The sequence below is a fragment of the Saccopteryx leptura genome, chromosome 5, assembly GCF_036850995.1.
Source record: "Saccopteryx leptura isolate mSacLep1 chromosome 5, mSacLep1_pri_phased_curated, whole genome shotgun sequence".
NCBI lineage: Eukaryota > Metazoa > Chordata > Mammalia > Chiroptera > Emballonuridae > Saccopteryx > Saccopteryx leptura.
This window is the reverse complement of record NC_089507.1, coordinates 64,190,201-64,211,626: the sequence shown is the minus strand read 5'-3', so window position 1 is coordinate 64,211,626 and position 21,426 is coordinate 64,190,201. Positions and strand designations below refer to the sequence as shown.

The window sequence follows — 21,426 nt, the reverse complement described above, 5'->3', positions numbered from 1 at the left end:
CCGAGTAACCCCTTGCTTGAGCCAGCAACCTTGGGTCCAAGCTGGTGAGCTTTGCTCAAACCAGATGAACTCGCACTCAATCTGGCGACCCCAGGGTCTTAAACCTGGGTCCTTCTGCATCCCAGTCCGACGCTCTATCCACTGCACCACCACCTGGTCAGGCTACTTTACCATTCTTGAAGATCCTTTTTAATTTCTGGAAATTGGTAGAAATGAGTTTTTAATCTGTTACGAATTAAACAGCAAGAACATAATACTTTGTAATACAAATTTGTCATTTCTTTTACCTATAGGAATTTAGATATAGGAAATTTTACCTTATTAAATCTGAGTGATATAGAAACAATTTTATTTGCTTTGGGTTATATACTAAAATCTTCTTTTAACTATTTTTTATTATTTTTAATAGTTGAATGGGTTTTTTGTCTTTCAGTATTGGTCAAGATACTGCAGATTTTAATTATAGCTTTTTACTTTTTTGTAAATTAAGATAAAGTATCGCAAGTGCTTTGCTAGTTGCCCTGATGGAATTCTAGTAAAAAAAAGAGTAACTTCAATAGGTTTTAATCTATAATATTAAAATAAAAACAAGTACTTATGTTGTTTGATTTATGGTTTAAAGTTTTTAGATGGAGTGATGTTTTTAAGAACGTAGAAACATTAAAGTTAGGAGAGACCATAGAAATGAATTAAGATAATAATTTTGCCTCATGATTTGTAGACCAAATAATAAAAATTTTGCATTTTACACTGTACCTTCCCAGGTGAGTTCAAAATTCATGGAAATTACTGTTCTAATTTTCTCAGTTATAAAAGTTGATGTATTTTTGCATATGATTAGTTTGGTGTGCTTACACTTTGAAGTGGTAAACTTTTCTTGCATGCAGCAATAAAAAAAAATTAGTGTATTTTTAAATTGAAATGCAAATTAAAAATTAACAAGTACTTCAAATATGAAGCTTTGAATCTTATCAACCAATTTAAGCATCAAAGACAAGCCAAAGTTAAGCTAATTTGACTTTTTTTCTTTTTAAAGATGGATAGTTACTTTTTTTGTTTTTGTTTTTGTTTTTTTATTTATTTATGTTTTTTTCTTTTTCTGAAGCTGGAAACAGGGAGAGACAGTCAGACTGACTCCCGCGCGCACCCGACCGGGATCCACCCGACCGGGATCCACCCGGCACGCCCACCAGGGGCAACGCTCTGCCCACCAGGGGGCGATGCTCTGCCCCTCCGGGGCGTCGCTCTGCTGCGACCAGAGCCACTCTAGCGCCTGGGGCAGAGGCCAAGGAGCCATCCCCAGCGCCCGGGCCATCTTTGCTCCAATGGAGCCTTGGCTGCGGGAGGGGAAGAGAGAGACAGAGAGGAAGGAGGGGGTGGGGGTGGAGAAGCAAATGGGCGCTTCTCCTATGTGCCCTGGCCGGGAATCGAACCCGGGTCCCCCGCACGCTAGGCCGATGCTCTACCGCTGAGCCAACCGGCCAGGACCAATAGTTACATTTTTTATTGTAGTAAAATACTTATAAGTATTAAAAAGTTTTTATTGATTGGCTTTAGAGAGAGAGAGAGGAAGGGAGAGATACAATAAAACATCAATTTATTGTTTCATTTGTTTATACATTCATGGGTTGATTCTTGTATGTGCCCTGACTGGAACAGAACCCACAACCTTGGTGTATCAGGACAACTGTCTAACCAAACGAGCTACGTGGCCAGTACAACACTTATATTTTAGCCAATATTAGGTATGCAGTTCAGTGACATTATGGGTTTACGTTTTTTTTTTTGAGAATAAAGTAAATTTTATTTAGGGCACAACTGTGAAAGAAGTGAAAAGTACCCATTGAAGTGGTTACAGGCTAACTCCAGAGTGAGTTGCACCTACATTCACATTGTTACACAACCATCATCACCATCCATATGCAGAACTTCTTCATCTTCTTAAACTAAAACACAGTACCATTTAAATAATAACTCTCCATTCCCTTTCTTAAAGTCACAAAATCTATGGTCTGTAAGCATGTTACTATCACACTAAACTTTGAGTTAGCAACAATTATTACATTGTAAAGGTTTTTTTTTAAAATTTTATTTATTTTTATTTTTTTTGTATTTTTCTGAAGCTGGAAACGGGGAGAGACAGACTCCCGCATGTGCCCGACCGGGATCCACCCGGCATGCCCACCAGGGGCGACGCTCTGCCCACCAGGGGGCGATGCTCTGCCCCTCCGGGGCATCGCTCTGCTGCGACCAGAGCCACTCTAGCGCCTGGGGCAGAGGCCAAGGAGCCATCCCCAGCGCCCGGGCCATCTTTGCTCCAATGGAGCCTTGGCTGCGGGAGGGGAAGAGAGAGACAGAGGGGAAGGAGGGGCAGGGTGGAGAAGCAAATGGATGCTTCTCCTATGTGCCCTGGCTGGGAATTGAACCCGGGTCCCCCGCACGCCAGGCAGACGCTCCACCGCCGAGCCAACCGGCCAGGGCCTTTTTAACTTTTTTTAAGTTTATTCATTTTAGAGAGAGGAGACAGAGAGAGATGGAGAGAGAAGGGGGTAAGGAGCAGGAAGCATCAACTCCCATATGTGCCTTGACCAGGCAGCCTAGGGTTTTGAACCAGCAACCTCAGCATTCCAGGTTGACGCTTTATCCACTGCGCCACCACAGTTCAGGCCCATTGTAAAGGTTTTAAATTTTTAAAACAAAATTTTTTTTTTATTACTAATTTTAGAGAGGAGAGGGAGAGACAGAGAGAGAGAGAGAGAGGAGAGACAGAGAGAGAGAAGGGGGGAGGAGCTGGAAGCATCAACTCCCATATGTGCCTTGACCTGGCAAGCCCAGGGTTTCGAACCGGCGACCTCAGTATTTCCAGGTCGATGCTTTATCCACTGCGCCACCACAGTTCAGGCCGTAAAGGGTTTTTTTTGTTGTTTTTTGTTTGTTTGTTTGTTTGTTTTTGTATTTTTCTGAAGCTGGAAACGGGGAGAGAGAGTCAGACAGACTCCCGCTTGCGCCCGACCGGGATCCACCCGGCACGCCCACCAGGGGCGCTGCTCTGCCCACCAGGGGGCGATGCTCTGCCCCTCTGGGGCGTCGCTCTGCCCCTCCGGGGCGTCGCTCTGCCGCGACCAGAGCCACTCTAGCGCCTGGGGCAGAGGCCAAGGAGCCATCCCCAGCCCCCGGGCCATCTTTTGCTCCAATGGAGCCTTGGCTGCAGGAGGGGAAGAGAGAGACAGAGAGGAAGGAGGGGGTGGGGGTGGAGAAGCAAATGGGCGCTTTTCCTTTGTGCCCTGGCGGGGAATCGAACCCGGGTCCCCCGCACGCCAGGCCGACGCTCTACCGCTGAGCCAACCTGCCAGGGCCCCGTAAAGGTTTTTTATCAGTCATTTCCCCCCCTTATTTTCCAGGTGAGAGGAAGGGAGATAGAGACAGGCTCCCACATATGCCTTGACCAGGGATCCACACAGTAACCCCCATCTGGGGCCATGTTTGCAACTGAGCTATTTTTAGTGCTTCCGGCAAGGCTCCGATCAGCACTCAGGGCTGATGCACTCCAACCAATCGAGGCATGGCTGCAGGAGAAGAAAAGAAAGAGAGAGAGAGAGAGAGAGAGAGAGAGAGAGAAAGGAAGGGGTGTGTGTGAAGAAACAGATGGTTGCTTCTCCCGTGTGCCCTGATTAGGAATTGAACCCAGGACAGCCACACACTGGGCCAATGTCTTCCACTGAGCCAAGAAGCCAGGGCCATATTAGACATTTTTTTATACAGTAGTTTTTCAGTATTTTTTCCTTCTTAAAAAAAAAAAAACTATGTATGCCAAAATATTTTTAGATACTGCAGTAATAATGATGTATACCTGTTTCCTACTTTGACTTAAAGCCAAATTTCTCAGTGAATTCTTTCTTTTTGAGATTATTGTTAAAATTTGGTCTTCTAACAAATCTTAATATAATTACTGTTTGGACATTGGCAAGCAAAAGCAGTTGGACAACACACCAGTCATCTTTTAGAATTTAATTAGCTCTAATAATAGGTTGTTGTGCTCTTTCAGATGCATCTACTAGTATCATTTCAATAAAAAGAAACAAAATACCCCTCAGTTTTTAAGGTGTGCTTGTTTTCAAATCTGATTGAAATTTGGAGTAGCATTTCTTTTTATTTTAACAGACCATCTTAATGGACTTTCTTGTACTTCAAAGAAATTTTTATACTGTTTTTTTTCTGGCTAAAGACATGTTCTAAAAGAAAATAATTAAGCTGTACTTGATGATCATATTAATTCAGGTGTTTTGGCTATACAGTGATTATAGTGTCTTCTGACTTTGTTATTATTTTTTGCCTAGGTCTTATATGAACTTCCCACAAACACACAGTGGTGCTTTGATATTCAGTGGTGTCCCAGAAATCCTGCTGTCTTGTCAGCTGCTTCCTTCGATGGACGTATCAGTGTTTATTCTATCATGGGAGGGAGTGTAGATGGCTTAAGGCAGAAACAAGTTGACAAGGTAATAGTTGTTGACATTTTTCATTATAACAACTGAAAAAACAATCTTACTCTGTAATTGAATTGAAAATTGTTTTGATATTACTGACCAATACCGATAATTGTGATAAAAGAATTTTTTGGATACTTAAAATGTGTAATATAGTCTTATATAAGTTAGAAATCTCATGTTATTTATTTATTTATTTATTTATTTTTTTTAGCTTTCATCATCTTTTGGAAATCTTGATCCCTTCGGCACAGGACAGCCCCTTCCTCCATTACAAATTCCTCAGCAGACCACTCAGCATAGTATAGTGTTGCCTCTGAAGAAGCCACCCAAGTGGATCCGAAGGCCCGTTGGTGCTTCCTTTTCAGTAGGTGGATTTGTGTTTATGGTCCACAATGACAGAGGACTTACAGTGAAGTGTTTTTACAGGATCACTCTGATGGGAGACAATTGGGTTTGAGATGTTTCTGTGACTTTTTCTAATTGTTTCTCAGGAAAAGTAGGACCTATTTTCCCTTTTTTTTCTTTTTAATGGTCAAATATGCATAACATAAAATGTACTGTTTTGACCGTTTAAAAATATACAATTCACTGGTATTAAGTACATTCTCATTGTTGTACACCCTTCAAACCATTCATCTCTTCCCCCCTCACCTTGTTAAACTTGTCTTCCTTCTCTATCTCTCCTTGATTCCTTTTCTTTTTTTGGAGAAGGTTGTGTCCTTTCTTTTCTTCCCTTCCTTTTAGTTAGCTCTTTTTATTTGCCAGTTTATTTTTATTTTTTATGGTAAAAAGCACATAACATAAAATATACCACCTTAGTCATTTTTAAGTATGCAGTATAGTATGATGGCTACATGCACATTGTTGTGCAGTAGATCTCAAACTTTTTCATCTTGTAAAACTGAACCTCTGTATACCTTTTGAACAACAACTCCTGTTTTCCCCTCCCCTAGCTCTTGATAATTACATTCTACTTTCTGTTTCTATGACTTTGACTACTTTTAGATATCTCATAGGTGGAATCATGAAGTTTTTGTCTTTTTGTGATTGGGTTATTTCACTTAGCATAATGTCCTCAAGCTTCATCCATGTTCTAGTTTATGACAGAATTCCCTTCTTTTAAAAGACTAAATAATATTCCATTGTATATATACTCCATATTTTTTTAACCATTCATCTATCAATGGATATTTAGGTTGCTTTCACCCCTTAGCTATTGTGAATAATGTTTCATTGAGCATTTATATGCAGATATCTCTTTGAAAATCTTGGTTTCGGCCCTGGCCAGTTGGCTCAGAGGTAGAGCGTCGGCCTGGCGTGCGGGGGACCCAGGTTTGATTCCCGGCCAGGGCACATAGGAGAAGCGCCCATTTGCTTCTCCACCCCCCCCTTCCTTCCTCTCTGTCTCTCTCTTCCCCTCCCGCAGCCAAGGCTCCATTGGAGCAAAGATGGCCCGGGCGCTGGGGATGGCTCCTTGGCCTCTGCCCCAGGCGCTAGAGTGGCTCTGGTCGCAGCAGAGCGACGCCCCGGAGGGGCAGAGCATCGCCCCCTGGTGGGCAGAGCAGCGCCCCTGGTGGGCGTGCCGGGTGGATCCCGGTTGGGTGCAAGTGGGAGTCTGTCTGACTGTCTCTCCCCGTTTCCAGCTTCAGAAAAATTAAAAAAAACAAAACACCTTGGTTTCCTTGAAGGTGCCGGTAACTGATCTACATGGACTATTGCTCTATATAGGAGCACAGATAGCAAAAAAAGCTCTTAAGAGTTGTTGCAAGTGTGCTACATTTCTTCCCTGTAAAACAAGTTAATCAGTCCTCTCCCAGGAGAGTGGCAGGACAGGGAGAGGCTGGAAGTGCTCTTCCTTGGGTATTTCCTCCTACAGAATGCAGTGAAAATGCCTTCTCTGTGGTCCAGAGGGGTAGAATATCGATGTCCCCTCAAATATTTTTGGGTTTACCATTATTGACATTTTAGAATTTTTGGTTATGTTTATAATTCTCTGTAGAAGGGTAAACAATTTACCTAAACGTCCATGTCTTGAGATATCAACTTTATATAGTATTAATTGAAACTCTTATGCAATATTAAATTAGTGCATTTATACTTTCAATTTTTACCTTTCCAAATTTTTTATTTCTTTTAATTTTTGCAAATTACATTGCTAAGTATTCAAAAATATTTTTTTATGTTCAGTAGGAATATTTGTTTTCTGTGTTTGTTTTGAATGATTTAAAAAGCTGATTACTAGCGAACAGCATTTACGTTATTATAATTATTTAACATTATAATGTTAATATTACGTAGAGCCAAGTAAATGACTAAAACTAATAACTCAGTTTAGGTCTTGCTTTTAGGAACAGTTTTCTCAGACTTCCCTAGAACTTGAGGAAAGCCAGTGCTTTGGCCGTTCTGTGAAGTTCCATACCATGTGTGGTATAATCTGTACCTCACTTATCACTTACGTGTGCCTGTTGTATCCGGTTTTATTTCCACTTTAAGTTTCTTAAGAGGGTGAAGGAATTAAAACAAAACAAACACTCTTAGACACGGACAACAGTATGGTGATTAGCAGAGGGAAACGGGGGTCAGGGAGGTAGGAGAGGGCAAAGGGGTGATAAGTGTTGACGGAAGGAGACTTGACTTGGGGTGGTGAACTCACAGTACGGTGTACAAATGATGTGTTATAGAATTGTACCCCTGGAGCCTATATAATTATATTAACCAGTGTCACCCCAATAAATTCAATTTTTTAAAAAGATTTTATTGTTTTAGAGAGAAGAAAGAGAAAGAAGGTAGGGTGGGGAGGGGCGGGAAGCTTCAACTTGTAGTAGTTGCTTCTCTTGTGTGCCTTGAGCAGGCAAGACGGGGTTTCCATCCAGCAACCTCAGCGGTCCAGGCTGACGCGTTATCCACTGTGCCACCACAGGCCAGGCAATAAATTCAATTATAAAAAGAATTTATTAAGAATAATGGTTTGTGTTTTCTTACATCTTGGCATTTTGTATAATGCCTGACATAAAAAACACATGGACTATATTAGTTATTTAATAAATTTGTGTAAAGATCATAATTCTTGATAAAAATTATTGAGCATAAAGAACCAAATTTGGGCTTGTATTTTCTCTTAAATTTATTTTTTATGACTACATTAATTCGATATTAACTATCTACTTGCTATATACAAGGCAGGTATTGAGTACTTCAGGCAATACAAGAATAAAGTACTGTAGACAGAGAGCCTTCCTTGTAAGTATAGGGGAGGTTCAGCTTTGTCACTACTCTCCTAGGCTTTTCGGGGGTGGGGGCTGAGAATCAAGTTGACATAACAGATTAACAGGAGAGAAGCCTACAGATTTTTACATGTACGTGGAAGCTCCATAGGAAAATGAAGACTCAAAGAAGTGGCAAAACCTAAGGGATTATATCATAGGTTGAACAAGTGGCAGTTGTAGAAAAATTAAAATATAGAGAAAGACTAAAAGGAGATGATTGTTATTTAACATGTTATGTTTGTACAGATTTCTCCCCTTTTTAAGTGAGAGATGGGGAGGCAGAGACAGACTCCTCATGCTCCCTGACCGGGATCCACCTGGCAGGTCCCCTACCAGGCGATGTTCTGTGCATCTGGGCCACTGCTTCATTGCTTGGCAGCTGAGCTACTTTAGCACTTCAAGTGAGGCCATGGAGCCATTCTCAGAGCCCAGGGCCAACTTTGCTGGACCTATTCGAGCCATGGATGTGGGAGTGGAAGAGAGAGAGAGATAGAGGGCGGCGGAAGGGTGGAGAAGCAGGTGGTCGCTTCTCCTGTGTGCCCTGACTGGGAATTGAACCCAGGACTTCCACACACTGGGCCGATGCTGTACCACTGAGCCAACCAGCCAGGGCAAGAATGTTACTTTACTCTTGGTTTACGAAGAGCAGCTTTCATATGGGAGTTTCATCTCCTACTTTCAGAAAGAAAAGAGGAGGTCAGAGTGACTTTCTTGCTCCTGCTTGTTTTCAAGTAGTTTTTAGCTCAAATAATCATGTCAAGAGGCATATTTGAGAAGAGTGGCATATTCTGCCATCCTCTAAAACTTAGGTCCTAGAACAGAAGGTGAGACGAATACATATAATTAATAGTTGAATCAACAAAAGATATATATATATAATACTCTAAAGGCATTGGGATAGAAAAGGCAATATTTGCCTGGGCCTCAAAGAGAAGTAGTATTGAATATCTGGAAGTTAGTAAAATCAAGAAGGCAAGAAATGTGTGGATCACAATAAATAGTACATTTTATCTAGAAGGTTGGTTTTGTGAAGAGGAATAACGATTGAAGACTAGGGTCAGATTGTGAAGTATGGGAGAGTGTGTCAGTTAATTTTATCCAAGTGATATATACTTAGATCGTAGTTCCTTCTGTTAGCATGTTTACAATAAGCATTTTTTCTGGCCACATTCTTGTGGTTCAAACTGATTTTGTTCATTTGTTCTTTTATAGTTTGGAGGCAAATTGGTTACCTTTGAGAACGTCAAGCTGCAGTCCCCGCAGGGAGCTGAGCAGCAGCCGCAGCACGTGTTCATCAGTCAGGTTGTGACAGAAAAGGAATTCCTCAGTCGATCGGACCAACTGCAGCAGGTCGTGCAGTCACAGGGCTTCATCAATTATTGTCAGAAAAAAATTGATGCTTCTCAGTCGGAGTTTGAAAAAAATGTGTGGTCCTTTTTGAAGGTAAAGTTGGTATTAAAATACTTTTATTTCACTATCTGCAAATCTATTCCCATTATATTCTAAATCTGTGTTCCTATTAAACAATGGGAAGAATGTGATGTCAGGAACCTCTGAATGATATTAAGAAAACCTTGTGAAGAGCACACGACCTAACTGTTCAAGTCAAGAGTTCTTCCTTTTCTTTAAAAAGTCTAACAAGAAGTACTTTTTTAATAAGTAAAAACAATATAATAGGTGTATTTAAGTGAGAAAGACATAATATTCTTTTTTTTTATTATTATAAATAAATTTTTATTTTAACGGGGTGACATCAATAAATCAGGATACATATATTCAAAGAAAACATGTCCAGGTTATCTTGTCATTCAATTCTGTTGCATACTCATCACCCAAAGAGAGATTGTCCTCCGTCACCTTCTATCTAGTTTTCTTTGTACCCCTCCCCCTCCCCCTCCCCCTCTCCCTCCCCCTCCCCCTCTCCCTCCCCCTCCCCCTCTCCCTCCTTCACTCCCCTCGCCCCCCGTAACCACCACACTCTTGTCCATGTTTCTTAGTCTCGTTTTTATGTCCCACCAATGTATGGAATCCTGCAGTTCTTGTTTTTTTCTGATTTACTTATTTTACTCCGTATAATGTTACCAAGATCCCACCATTTTGTTGTAAGTGATCCAATGTCATCATTTCTTATGGCTGAATAGTATACCATGGTGTATATGTGCTACATCCTCTTTATCTAGTCTTCTATTTTTTTTTTTACAGTGATTAAAGCCTTTAAGCAAACTCTTGGCCAATACAGCAAGAATCCATAAAAGAGTAGTGTCCTTAACCTGTTTACTAAGTCCAAATTGGCCCCATCACCATGCCAAATCCCTGAAAAATGCAACCCAACCCCAGTTCAGTCTGTTAGGAGCTGTCCCAAGGAGCAGGAGTCCAGGAAAAGTCCACATCCAGGAAAAGTCCGCATGGCACTGGAATTGTTGTCACAATTCTATACTTTGCAGCTCATGTCCAAGTCCCAATGACCACTGCTTGTAGCTGGTAATGATTCAGGTAGACTGGAAAAACCATCTGCAGCATGTGTGGATATGGAGCTTCTGTTCTCCTCTGCCTGGAGAGATGAGACCAGGTTGCTTTTCCCTGGAGCTCTGTGACTGTGGCATGGTAAAGAGAACCTTGGGATACACTACATAATATTCTTTTTTTTAAGATTTTATTTATTCATTTAGAGAGGGAAGGGGGGCAGAGCAGGATGCATCAACTCTTGTATGTACCTTGACCAGGCAAGCTTGGGGTTTCGAACCAGCAACCTCAGTGTTCCAGGTTGATGCTTTAACCACTGCACCACCACAGGTCAGGCAAAAGACATAATCTCTACTGGAACCTATTTTAAAATTAGAACATAGAGCTTAGTATATTAAAATCATAAGTATAATAAAAAATAGAATATTTTTTGTAGTAGATCCTGTTAAGGAAATGGAAAAAGATGGAGGAGGTGAGGTAAAAGGTATAGGGAAGAGAGGTTGGGGGCATTTCTCATCCCTTTTATTGAGCTGCAATATGACAGTAGAATAACAAATAGAATTTTCTAGTTGGTCATTTGCCTACACTGGAATGACTATTTATAATAAATTTTCCAAAGAAAAGAGGTTTAGACTACAATAAGGTTAATTTAAAGCATTATACAGTTAATTTTTATAGGTTTTTAATTAAATATTAATTTTGGCAATGTTTTAGGATATTGAATGTTCCACATAGTATGAGTGTTGCATTCATATAGCCTTTGGACATAAATTAGTTTTTATTTACAGAAATCATAGTTTAAAAAGAAGCTTTAATATCCATCAGAAACCTCCCAAAAAAGAAAAGTCCAGGTCCAGATGGCTGCACTAGTCAATTCTACCAAACATTCAAAGATGATTTGATATTTATCCTTAAACTCTTCCAAAATATTGAAGAAGAAGCTATACTCCCTAACATATTTTGTGAGGCCAACATATTCTGATACCTAATCTGGCAAGGATAACACACAAAAAAGAAAACTACAGACCAGTATTTCTAATGAATACAGATACAAAAACTCCAAACAAAATACTAGCAAATCAAATACAGCAATACACGTAAAAAAATAATACATCACCATCGATTGAGGTTCATTTCAGGGATACAAGGATGGTTCAGCATATGCAAATTGATCAATGTAATACACCGCATTAATAAAACAAAGGATAAAAATCATGTGATCTTATCAATAGATGCAGAAAAAGCACTTGGTAAGCTACAATATCCATTTATGATTAAAACACTCAATAAAGTAAGTATAGAAGGAAAGTATCTCAACAAAATAAAGGCCATATTTGAGAAACCCTCAGCCAATATCATTCTCAGTTGTGAAAAATGAAAAACTTTTCCTCTAAAATCAGGAACAAGACAAAGATTACCACTCTCTTCACTGCTATTGAACATATTTCTAAAAGTCCTAGCCAGAGCAATCAGGCAACAGAAAGAAATAGGCATCCAAATTGGGAAGCAAGAAGTAAAAGTATCACTTTTTGCAGATGACATGATTCTGTATATCAAAAATACTAAAGACTCCACCAAAAAACTATTAGAAATAATAAACAAATACAGTAAAGTTGCAGGATAAAAAGATATATACAAAAATCCACTGCTTTCCTGTATATTAACAATGAAACTTTGAAAGAAGAAATGAGAAAAACAATTACTTTTGCAGTGCAACCAAAAGAATAAAATACCTAGGAATAAACTTAACAAAGGATGTGAAAAGACCTATATACTGAAAACTACAAAGCATTATTAAAAGAGATTGAAAAAGACACAATGAAATGGAAAGATATTCTATGTTCATGGATTGGAAGAATCAATGTAGTTAAAATGGCCATATTACCTAAAGCAGGCGTCCTCAAACTACGGCCCGCGGGCTGCATGCGGCCCCCTGAGGCCATTTATCCTGCCCCCACCGCACTTCCGGAAGGGGCACCTCTTTCATTGGTGGTCAGTGAGAGGAGCACTGTATGTGGCGGCCCTCCAACAGCCTGAGGGACAGTGAACTGGCCCCCTGTGTAAAAAGTTTGGGGACCCCTGATAAAGCAATATACAGATTTAATGCAATCCCCATCAAAATCCCAATGTCATTTTTTAAAGAAATAGAATGAAACATCAGATTTATATGGAAGCACAAAATACCCCAAATAGCCAAAGCAATTCTGAGAAAACAAAGCCAGAGAGGTATCACACTACCTGACTTCAAATTATAATGCAGAGCTATGATTATCAAAACAATATGGTATTGGCAGAAAAACAGACAGACAAATGGAACAGAATCGAGAGCCCAGAAATAAAACCACATATATATGGGCAAATAATTTTTGACAGAGGAGCCAAAAATACACAGTGGAGTAAAAGAAAGCCTCTTCAATAAATGATGCTGGGAAAATTGGAAAGGCACATGCAAAAGAATATACAGTTTGCCCCCATGTACAAAAGCTAATTCAAAATGGGCCACAGACCTAAATGTAAGATCTGAAACAATAAATTACATAGAAGTAAACAACGGTACTAAACTTATGGACCTTGGTCATAGAGAACATTTTAAGAATTGGGTCCCAAAGTCAAGGGAGGTACAGGCAAAAATAAATGAATGGGAATATATCAAACTAAAAAGCTTCAGCACAGCAAAAGAAAGCATTAAGAAAACAAAAAGGCAGCTGACCAAATGGGAGATAACATTTGCAAACAATACCTTTGACAAGGTGTTAATATCCATAATATATATATATATATAAAGAACTCATACAACTCAACACCAAACAATTTAATTAAAAAATGGGCAGAGAACCTGAACAGACACTTCTTCCAAGAAGACATACAAAAGGCCAACAGATACAGAAAGAGATGTTCAATTTCACTAGGGAAATGCAAATCAAAACTACAGTGAGATACCACCTTACACCTGTTACAATGGCTGTTATTATCAAGACAAGTAATAACAAGTGTTGGCGAAGTTGTTGAGGAAAAGGAACCCTCATTCACTGCTGGTGGGAATTAAACTGGTACAGCTACTGTGGAAAACAGTATGATGGTTCCTCAAAAAATTAATAATAGAGTTACCATATGACCCAGCAATCTCTCATCTGGACATCTATCTGAAAAACTTGAGAACGTTTTTTCGCAAAGATATATGCACCTGTGTGTTCACAGCAGCATTATTCACAGAGGCCAAGCCATGGAGACAACCAAAGTGTCCTTCGATAGAGGATTGGATAAAGAAGATGCGGTGCATACATACAATGGAATACTTCTCAGCCCTAAGAAAATATGAAATACTCCATTACCTTGGGAATATTATGCTAAACTAAGTCAGAAAAAGTTAAGAACCATATGATTTTACTCATGTGGGATATAGTACAAACTCATAGATGCAAACAACAGTGGTTATCAGAGGGAGGGAGGTGGAGGGGTAGTAAAGGGTAAAGAGGGCCAAATATATGGTGACAGAGATGATTTGACTTTGAGTGGTGGGAACACGATAAAATATACAGACCCTATATCATGCAAATGTACACTTGAAATCTATATAATCCTATTAACCAATGTCACCCTAATCATTTTAATTTTAAAAAGTAAAATTTTAATCAACCAGGATAATTACTGGTATATTTACTATTTAAAAATAACTTAAAAACTATTTTTTGGATTCTTTCTTACAATGAACCTTCTAGGTGATATAGTAGACTGTAGGTATTTTTAATAATTCTACTTGAAATTCGATCATGTAATTAAAAATTAAGTCTTTATATGCAGGTCTTTGTTTCAAGAATATGTCTTTTTTAAAGGTAAACTTTGAGGATGATTCTCGTGGAAAATACCTTGAACTTCTAGGATACAGAAAAGAAGACCTAGGGGAAAAGGTAAAGTTTTTGAAAAGTAAAAAAGTGTTTATTCTCAATCTTTATGTATAATAGATTTTTTAAAACAAAGTTCTACACAGATCATCTCATCTCAATCATTGAATAAATAGTTAATGAGAATTTTTGTTTGCCAAAGTTTTGAATACAGATTGTTAAATATGAAATTCCACTATATATTTTATTTTATTTTTTTAGTGAGAGAGACAGACAGACAGGAAAGGAGAGAGATGAGAAGCATCAACTCATAGTTGCAGCTCCTTAGTTATTCATTGACTGCTTTCTCGTATGTCCCTTGACCAGGGAGCTCCAGCTGAGCCAGTGACCCTTTGTTTAAGCTAGCAACCTTGGGCTTAAACCAGCGAACCTATGCTTCAAGCCAGAGACCATGGGATCATATCTGTGATCCACACTCAAGCCGGCAACTCCGCATTCAAGCTGGTGAGCCTGTGCTCAGGCCAGCAACCTTGGGGTTTTGAACCTGGATCCTCAGTGTCCCAGGCCAGTGCTCTATTCAGTGCACCACTACCTGGTCAAGCTGAAGTTCCACTTTATACCTGGATTTTGAAATTGCCAGAACCACCTTTAATTCAAACAGTGTCAGGGAAGATTGGGCGATGACCAGTAAGTAGTTGTATAATCAATGGCCCTGAAAACTGTTAGAGATCACCCCACATGCACTTCAGCTTAAGTGATGAAAAATAGTGTACTATTTCTGGCTATCACAGTTTTCCACCCTCGCTGTTTATATTTGTAGCCCACAATTCCCAAACTGTATTGAGTTGGTCCAGCTAACAAGTAATTAGTAAATATATATTTTGGTACAAGGGAAATTTATTGCATTGGATTTGAATAAACAAAAAATTCAGGTGATTTGCTTAACATCTTAATTTTTTAAATTTCCTTTAAAAAAGGGGAAATTATATTCCAATTTTATAGTTGTCTTCTCTAAGAGGGACTTATTTATTCCACAGTGTTGACATGAACAGCAGTAAAAACACTTGACTTCGGAAACCTTGAAGGAAATATTGTAGGTTCTTTGTGTAATTGATATTATCGCTGTCGTTCTGTAGCATTGCAGCGTTGTCACATAGGTCGTACAGGTTTAGTACTGCCCACTCCAGGCATGCCGCCTCGTTGAAGATGAGTGCCCCTTTGATGTCATACAGTCTTGGCATCACATCATAGCCCCAGCTGCTTACTGGCTATGTCTTTGATTATTCCTTTAGACTTTTTTTTATATTTAACTTTATGATTAGTTTACACTTTAGGTTCTTAAGAGATTAATTTGAAAATTTTACTGCATACTAGATAGCAAAAACTGAGAAAATAGAATTTGTCAAAATACCTCTAATAGCGGTTCTTTCAAGAGTGAGTACCTGAGGAAATACTTTTTAAAAATAGTTATAGTTATTTTATTTAAAACAAAGTAGAAGAAAACATGCTTGTTTTGGAGTTTTGCCATTGACCAGCAGAGTGAGATGACCTGTGAGCAGTGGGACTCCTTGTGGTTGAAACGAGAACCATTGAGAATCAATCAGTTCTGCATAGATTTTATTTTCTTAAAAATACTCTCCCTGTTCTAAACTTTTGTGGATTTTGCCAATGAGAATGGAGTAAGAGGTGAATGTTTGCTATTTAACTTGAAATGTAATTCATTTTAGTAGGTGAGTTGTTGTTTTTATTTCAGATTGCCTTGGCCTTGAACAGAGTGGATGGACCCGATGTGGTAAGAAGGCCTTTAAAAATAGCTATCTTCTAAAATTTTGGTTTAGGTGATAAGAAGGAAATGTAGTTTAAGAAATTTATCTGTTTCATTATTTTACAGTATAAAAAGAGGTGCTGGTTGTAGGTATTTTAATAAGTGAATAAATTCTCATTTTAAAATAGTATAAAGTTAGCTGGTAGAGCATTCCTAGCTCTTGATGGTATATAAGTTTCACGGAAGAGGAAAAGTGAAATCAGTGACTGCTCAGATACTTACTGTTAAGATCTTTGTTGTCGAAAGGGCATTTAGTAGGAAAGAAAGGGAAGGTCTCAGCTCTAATGGCTTTTTGCTTTTCCTCTAATGGTGTTTCTCAAATTTACTTAGTGTTGCTTCTTCACTTGATCTTAGCCAAAAGGCCAAGAAGTGAACTTAGTATTGCTTCTTATGATTAAACTAGCTCTGAATATTGTTTGTTGGGTCTTTGTCTTCCTTGTTCACTAATAACCTTTTAATGCTCCATTCTTCAACTTCTTCTGCAATTGTTTTGTGTACCAAAGGCTCTTAAGGACTCTGACCAAGTAGCACAGAGTGATGGGGAGGAGAGCCCTGCTGCTGAAGAGCAGCTCTTGGGAGAGGTACTTATTTTCTTTTTCATTTTTATCAATAGTTACATTGGAAAATTATGTGCTATTCGTTTATCTCATGTTGAAATATGGAAAGTTTTCTTAACTACTTGTTCCAAAATAAAGATTGTTTTCTAAGAGAAATTTAGGGGAGGAATCTGTTTACTAGTTTGATGGAAGTATTATCTCTGAAATCTTTAGGTCTCTGACCTAGCTTCTGGATTATATGGTTTAACATTAACAGTTGATGTGAGATTGACTTAATTTGGTCAGATGGATATTATAATATCTGCTGATAAAAGATTTTATTCAGAAATCCACAGTGCAGTGAATGTAAAGTTAATTTTTTTCTTGGCACATTAATATCTAAGGCCCACTATCAGTGGCATAGGCTTCTGAATTAGTCTCTTGAACTTTGAGTTCCGGTAAAGACTATTTCAATAAATAAAATGATTGTCATGATTTACTATAAACATATTCTGAGTTGTAGTTGACAGTTTTTATTAGTTTAAAAAGAGTCCATTAGTATTTTTTCTTTTAATTTTCTGGATTTTTTTAACCACTAATAATTCTGTAATTACTTTTCTTACTTTTTAATTATATTTCATCTTGGAAAATTAATCAGGTTCTTTTTTCTCATTTCACCTTTGACATTTTCATTGTTTTTTCTGATATGGGACTATCCTGACTATGGAGTGTTTCTTTCTAACTTTTACTAAGTTATAAACATAATTTATCAATAAACTTCAACTATTACATGATGATTATAAAAGACAGTTTTCTTAGAAGGAGGTTTTTTAGCACAAGCGGAGAATATAGGTCTTTTATCTCATGCAAGACAGCTATACTTGTCTTTAAAATTTCCTCGCTAATCTCTTTGAAATATTTTTTTGTCTTTTGAATTTTTATGCATAGAAGAGAAGGCATTTAGAGTATTTGTCAGCGATATCCCTGCATTAAACTCCTTTTCTTCTAAAGAAAAATATTGAATTTATATTTACTCAATCTTACATGTAATCTCAGAAATTTGGAGCAGAACTGTATATGTTTTTACCAGGTTAATCTGTTATTCTGAGTGTGACTAATTGAAGAGAATACAAAATCTGTACTTGTAGTATAGTCATAAACAATCTGTTTATATTACATTTATGTAAGGACACCAAGTAATTTTTTATGAATAATTCAATCAAAACAAAAGGATCCTATAATTAAAGCTAGTGGGCAGAAATTTTTAGGTGTGTAGAAACAGGGTTGTTTTAAAATCTAAGAATAGTATGATTAAAAAACATAATTCGCATGTTTAAAGGTACTCTTAGCTGAAGTACCTAAGAAAACAAAGATTCTTCAGCCTCAATAATTTCCGAGCTACAAGTAATGGATAGGTATAGTTCAGTTTGTTTGATATTACTTCTGATATTGGATTTTAGTTATGATTATATAATCGGAGTAAATGCTTAAGGAAATCATAGATCTTAAGTGTAAAGTTGGATCTGAGCACTTTTCTGGAATAACTTGGCATGTCATCCAGTCAGTAGGTGAATAATCATGTATGAATTTTATTTTTAATTTTGCTGAATTGTTATCCTTTCACCTCTTTAGCACAAAGAGGAAAAACAAGAACCTGAATTTCTACCTTCAGCTGGAAGACCATTTAATATCTCCATCAGTGGAGGTAAGTACTTACTGGCTTTGACTTCTAATTTTTTTAACCATTTGAAAGCAAATAGTTCTTAAGGTTAAGTTAGAAATGTTTTGTCACAGGTGCTGGTGTTAAAAATAACTCAGTAATCATTTAGTATGTGTAAATAGTGCCTTAGAAATGGTAGAATGTTCTGATGCCTATGTGATAGAAACTGTATAATGTTCTTTATTATTCTGTTTGAAGCAATCTAGTATTGTCTTACCTGATTTTACTTACATACTCTAGGTATATTTCTGTAAATCTCAACAGCTTGGGTTAGAAATTAATCATCAGTAATATTCAGAGATTAGCACCTTTTTCTCCTTTGTGTGTGCATGTAAAGGTTGATATGTGTAGAATTTTTTCTTGTAACAAAAACTTTGTTTAACTTGGGTGTATTATTTCCTTGTTACAGATATTGATGGTTTAATTACTCAGGCTTTGTTGACGGGTAACTTTGAGAGTGCTGTTGACCTTTGTTTACATGATAACCGCATGGCTGATGCCGTAATATTGGCCATAGCGGGTGGACAAGAACTCTTGGCTCGAACTCAGAAAAAATACTTTGCAAAATCCCAAAGCAAAATTACCAGGGTATGTTATTTTAAAAATAATAAACTATAACTTTTATCTGATTATAAATGCTCTTGGGAAAAATTTTTTTGATTGATTTTAAAGAGAGAGGAAGGAGGGTAGAGAAAGAGAGTGAAACATCGGTTTGTTGTTCCTCTTATTTATGCATTCATTGGTTGCTCCTTGTATGCTCCCTGACTGGGGATGGAACCCACAACCTTGGCATGTCAGGACAATGCTTTAACCAACTGAGCTACCTGGCCAGGGCCTAAAAGTAAAACACTCTTATTATAGATAATTGAAATGCAAAAATCAGTAAAGAACAACAACAACAAAAATCCTTAATTTCTTGACCTAGAAATAGTTACTGTTGATAGTTTGGCATGATTGTACCAATTTGTTTTCTTTGCATATAAAATTTATAAAATGAAGAATACTTTTCATGGTTTTTTACTGTAGAAAGAACTTAGAAAATTTTAAAAGTAAAAATTTATTATTTTAAGGTTTTATTTATTCATTTTGGGAGGGTAGAAAGAGAGAGAGAGAGAAGGGAGAGAGGGAGGAACAGGAAGTATCAACTCCCATATGTGCCTTCACCAGGCAAGCCCAGGGGTTCAAACTGGCAACCTCAGCATTCCAGGTTGACACTTTATCCATGTGCCACCACAGGTCAGACTTTTTTTTTTAATCGAGTGGTGGGGGATAGACAGGAACAGACATACAGGAAGGGAGAAAGATGAGAGAGAGAGAGAGAGAGAGAGAGAGAGAGATAGACAGGGACAGATAGACAAGAAGGGAGAGAGATGAGAAGCATCAACTCATAGTTGCAGCACCTTAGTTGGTCATTGACTGCTTTCTCATATGTGCCTTGACTGGGCGCGCTCCAATCAAGCCAGTGACCCCTTGCTCAAGCCAGTGACCTTGGGCTTCAAGCCAGTGACCTTTGGGCTAAAGCCAGCAACCATAAGGTTATGTCTATGATCCCACGCTCAAGCCAGTGATCCCGCACTCAAGCCAGTGACCTTTGGGCTAAAGCCAGCAACCATAAGGTTATGTCTATGATCCCACGCTCAAGCCAGTGATCCCGCACTCAAGCCAGTGACCTCAAGGTTTCGAACCTGGGTCCTTAGCATTCCAGGCCGACGCTCTACACCATGGCTTGGCCAGGCAAGGTAAAGGTTTAATGCCCTTTAATTCTTCCATCACATTAGTACCTCTCAATCTCAAATTCGTTCCAGTTTTTTATCCTTTTCCTGTAAGTTTTATAGAGCTTTTAAAAACAAATCAGGATCTCCTGACCGGGTGGTAGTGCTGTGGATAGAGCATTGGACTGAGATGCGGAGGAACCAGATTCGAGACCCCAAGGTCGCTGGCTCGAGCAAGGTGTTACTCGGTCTGCTGTAGCCCCACGGTCAAGGCACATAGGAGAAAGCAATCAATGAACAACTAAGGTGTTATAACGAAAAACTAATGATTGATACTTCTCATCTCTCTCTGTTCCTGTCTGTTCCTATATATCCCTCTCTCTGACTCTTCTCTCTGTCTTTGTAAAAAATAAATAAATAAAAATAATAACAAATCAAGATATATATGTATATATATGTGTGGTTTTGCTTATTACTTATATTGCAAACATTTTCCCATATCATTCAAGATTCTGACAAAAAAATTTTTTTTTCCAAATCTTTTTTTTTTTAATTTTTATTTTATTTATTCATTTTAGAGAGGAGAAAGAGAGACAGAGAGAGAGAGAGAGAGAGAGAGAGAGAGAAGAGAGAGACAGGGGGGAGGAACTGGAAGCATCAACTCCCATATGTGCCCTGACCAGGCAAGCCCAGGTTTTCGAACCGGCGACCTCAGCATTTCCAGGTCGACGCTTTATCCACTGCGCCACCACAGGCCAGGCTCTTACAAAAATTTTTAATTGTTCTATAATATTCTATAGGAAGGATATATTATTTCCCTTATTCGGGGGTATTTAGGTAATTTCTTTTTTCTTTTTTTTTTTTTTTTCCTGAAGCTGGAAACGGGGAGGCAGTCAGACAGACTCCCGCATGCGCCCGACCGGGATCCACCCGGCATGCCCACCAGGGGGGTGATGCTCTGCCCACCAGGGGGTGATGCTCTGCCCATCCTGGGCGTCACTCTGTCGCGACCAGAGCCACTCTAGCGCCTGGGACAGAGGCCAAGGAGCCATCCCCAGCGCCCGGGCCATCTTTTGCTCCAATGGAGCCTTGGCTGCGGGAGGGGAAGAGAGAGACAGAGAGAAAGGAGAGGGGAGGGGTGGAGAAGCAGATGGGCGCCTCTCCTGTGTGCCCTGGCTGGGAATCGAACCCGGGACTTCCACACGCCAGGCCGACGCTCTACCACCGAGCCAACCAGCCAGGGCCTAGGTAATTTCTAATATTTTCTTAATACAGATAAATTAGTGATAAACATCCTTGTTATACCTAAAGATATGTGTGAATTTCTAATTATTTAATGAGACCATAGTCCTAGGAAAAGAATTTCTGGTGCAGAGGGTCGAAACACTTTTTTCTTTTTAATTTAGAAATTGAATTTAATGGGGTAATATTGATCAATAAGAGTACTTAAGTTTTGGTTGAACATCTTCATAGCATTTGAACTGTTGATTGCATTGTATATCCATCACCCAAAGTCAAATCATTTTCTGTCATCGTATATTTGTCCCTCTTTACTATCTTCCCCCTTCCCCT

The 21,426-nt window shown here is 38.7% G+C and overlaps 1 protein-coding gene across 23 annotated transcripts in view; it reads left to right on the top strand.

Moving 5' to 3' along the window:
• SEC31A (SEC31 homolog A, COPII coat complex component) overlaps nucleotides 1-21,426 on the top strand; it is a 92,759-nt gene that overhangs the window by 34,645 nt on the left and 36,688 nt on the right. For 17 of the 23 annotated variants that reach the window (XM_066385449.1, XM_066385462.1, XM_066385454.1 and 14 more), the window contains exons 9-16: nucleotides 4,338-4,499; nucleotides 4,702-4,854; nucleotides 8,969-9,199; nucleotides 14,053-14,127; nucleotides 15,815-15,853; nucleotides 16,390-16,467; nucleotides 18,055-18,127; nucleotides 18,552-18,730. In XM_066385449.1, coding sequence (XP_066241546.1) covers nucleotides 4,338-4,499; nucleotides 4,702-4,854; nucleotides 8,969-9,199; nucleotides 14,053-14,127; nucleotides 15,815-15,853; nucleotides 16,390-16,467; nucleotides 18,055-18,127; nucleotides 18,552-18,730 — 990 coding nt within the window. The remainder of the gene's footprint in view (nucleotides 1-4,337; nucleotides 4,500-4,701; nucleotides 4,855-8,968; nucleotides 9,200-14,052; nucleotides 14,128-15,814; nucleotides 15,854-16,389; nucleotides 16,468-18,054; nucleotides 18,128-18,551; nucleotides 18,731-21,426) is intronic. The other 6 variants (XM_066385456.1, XM_066385453.1, XM_066385464.1 and 3 more) reach the window with 1 other exon arrangement.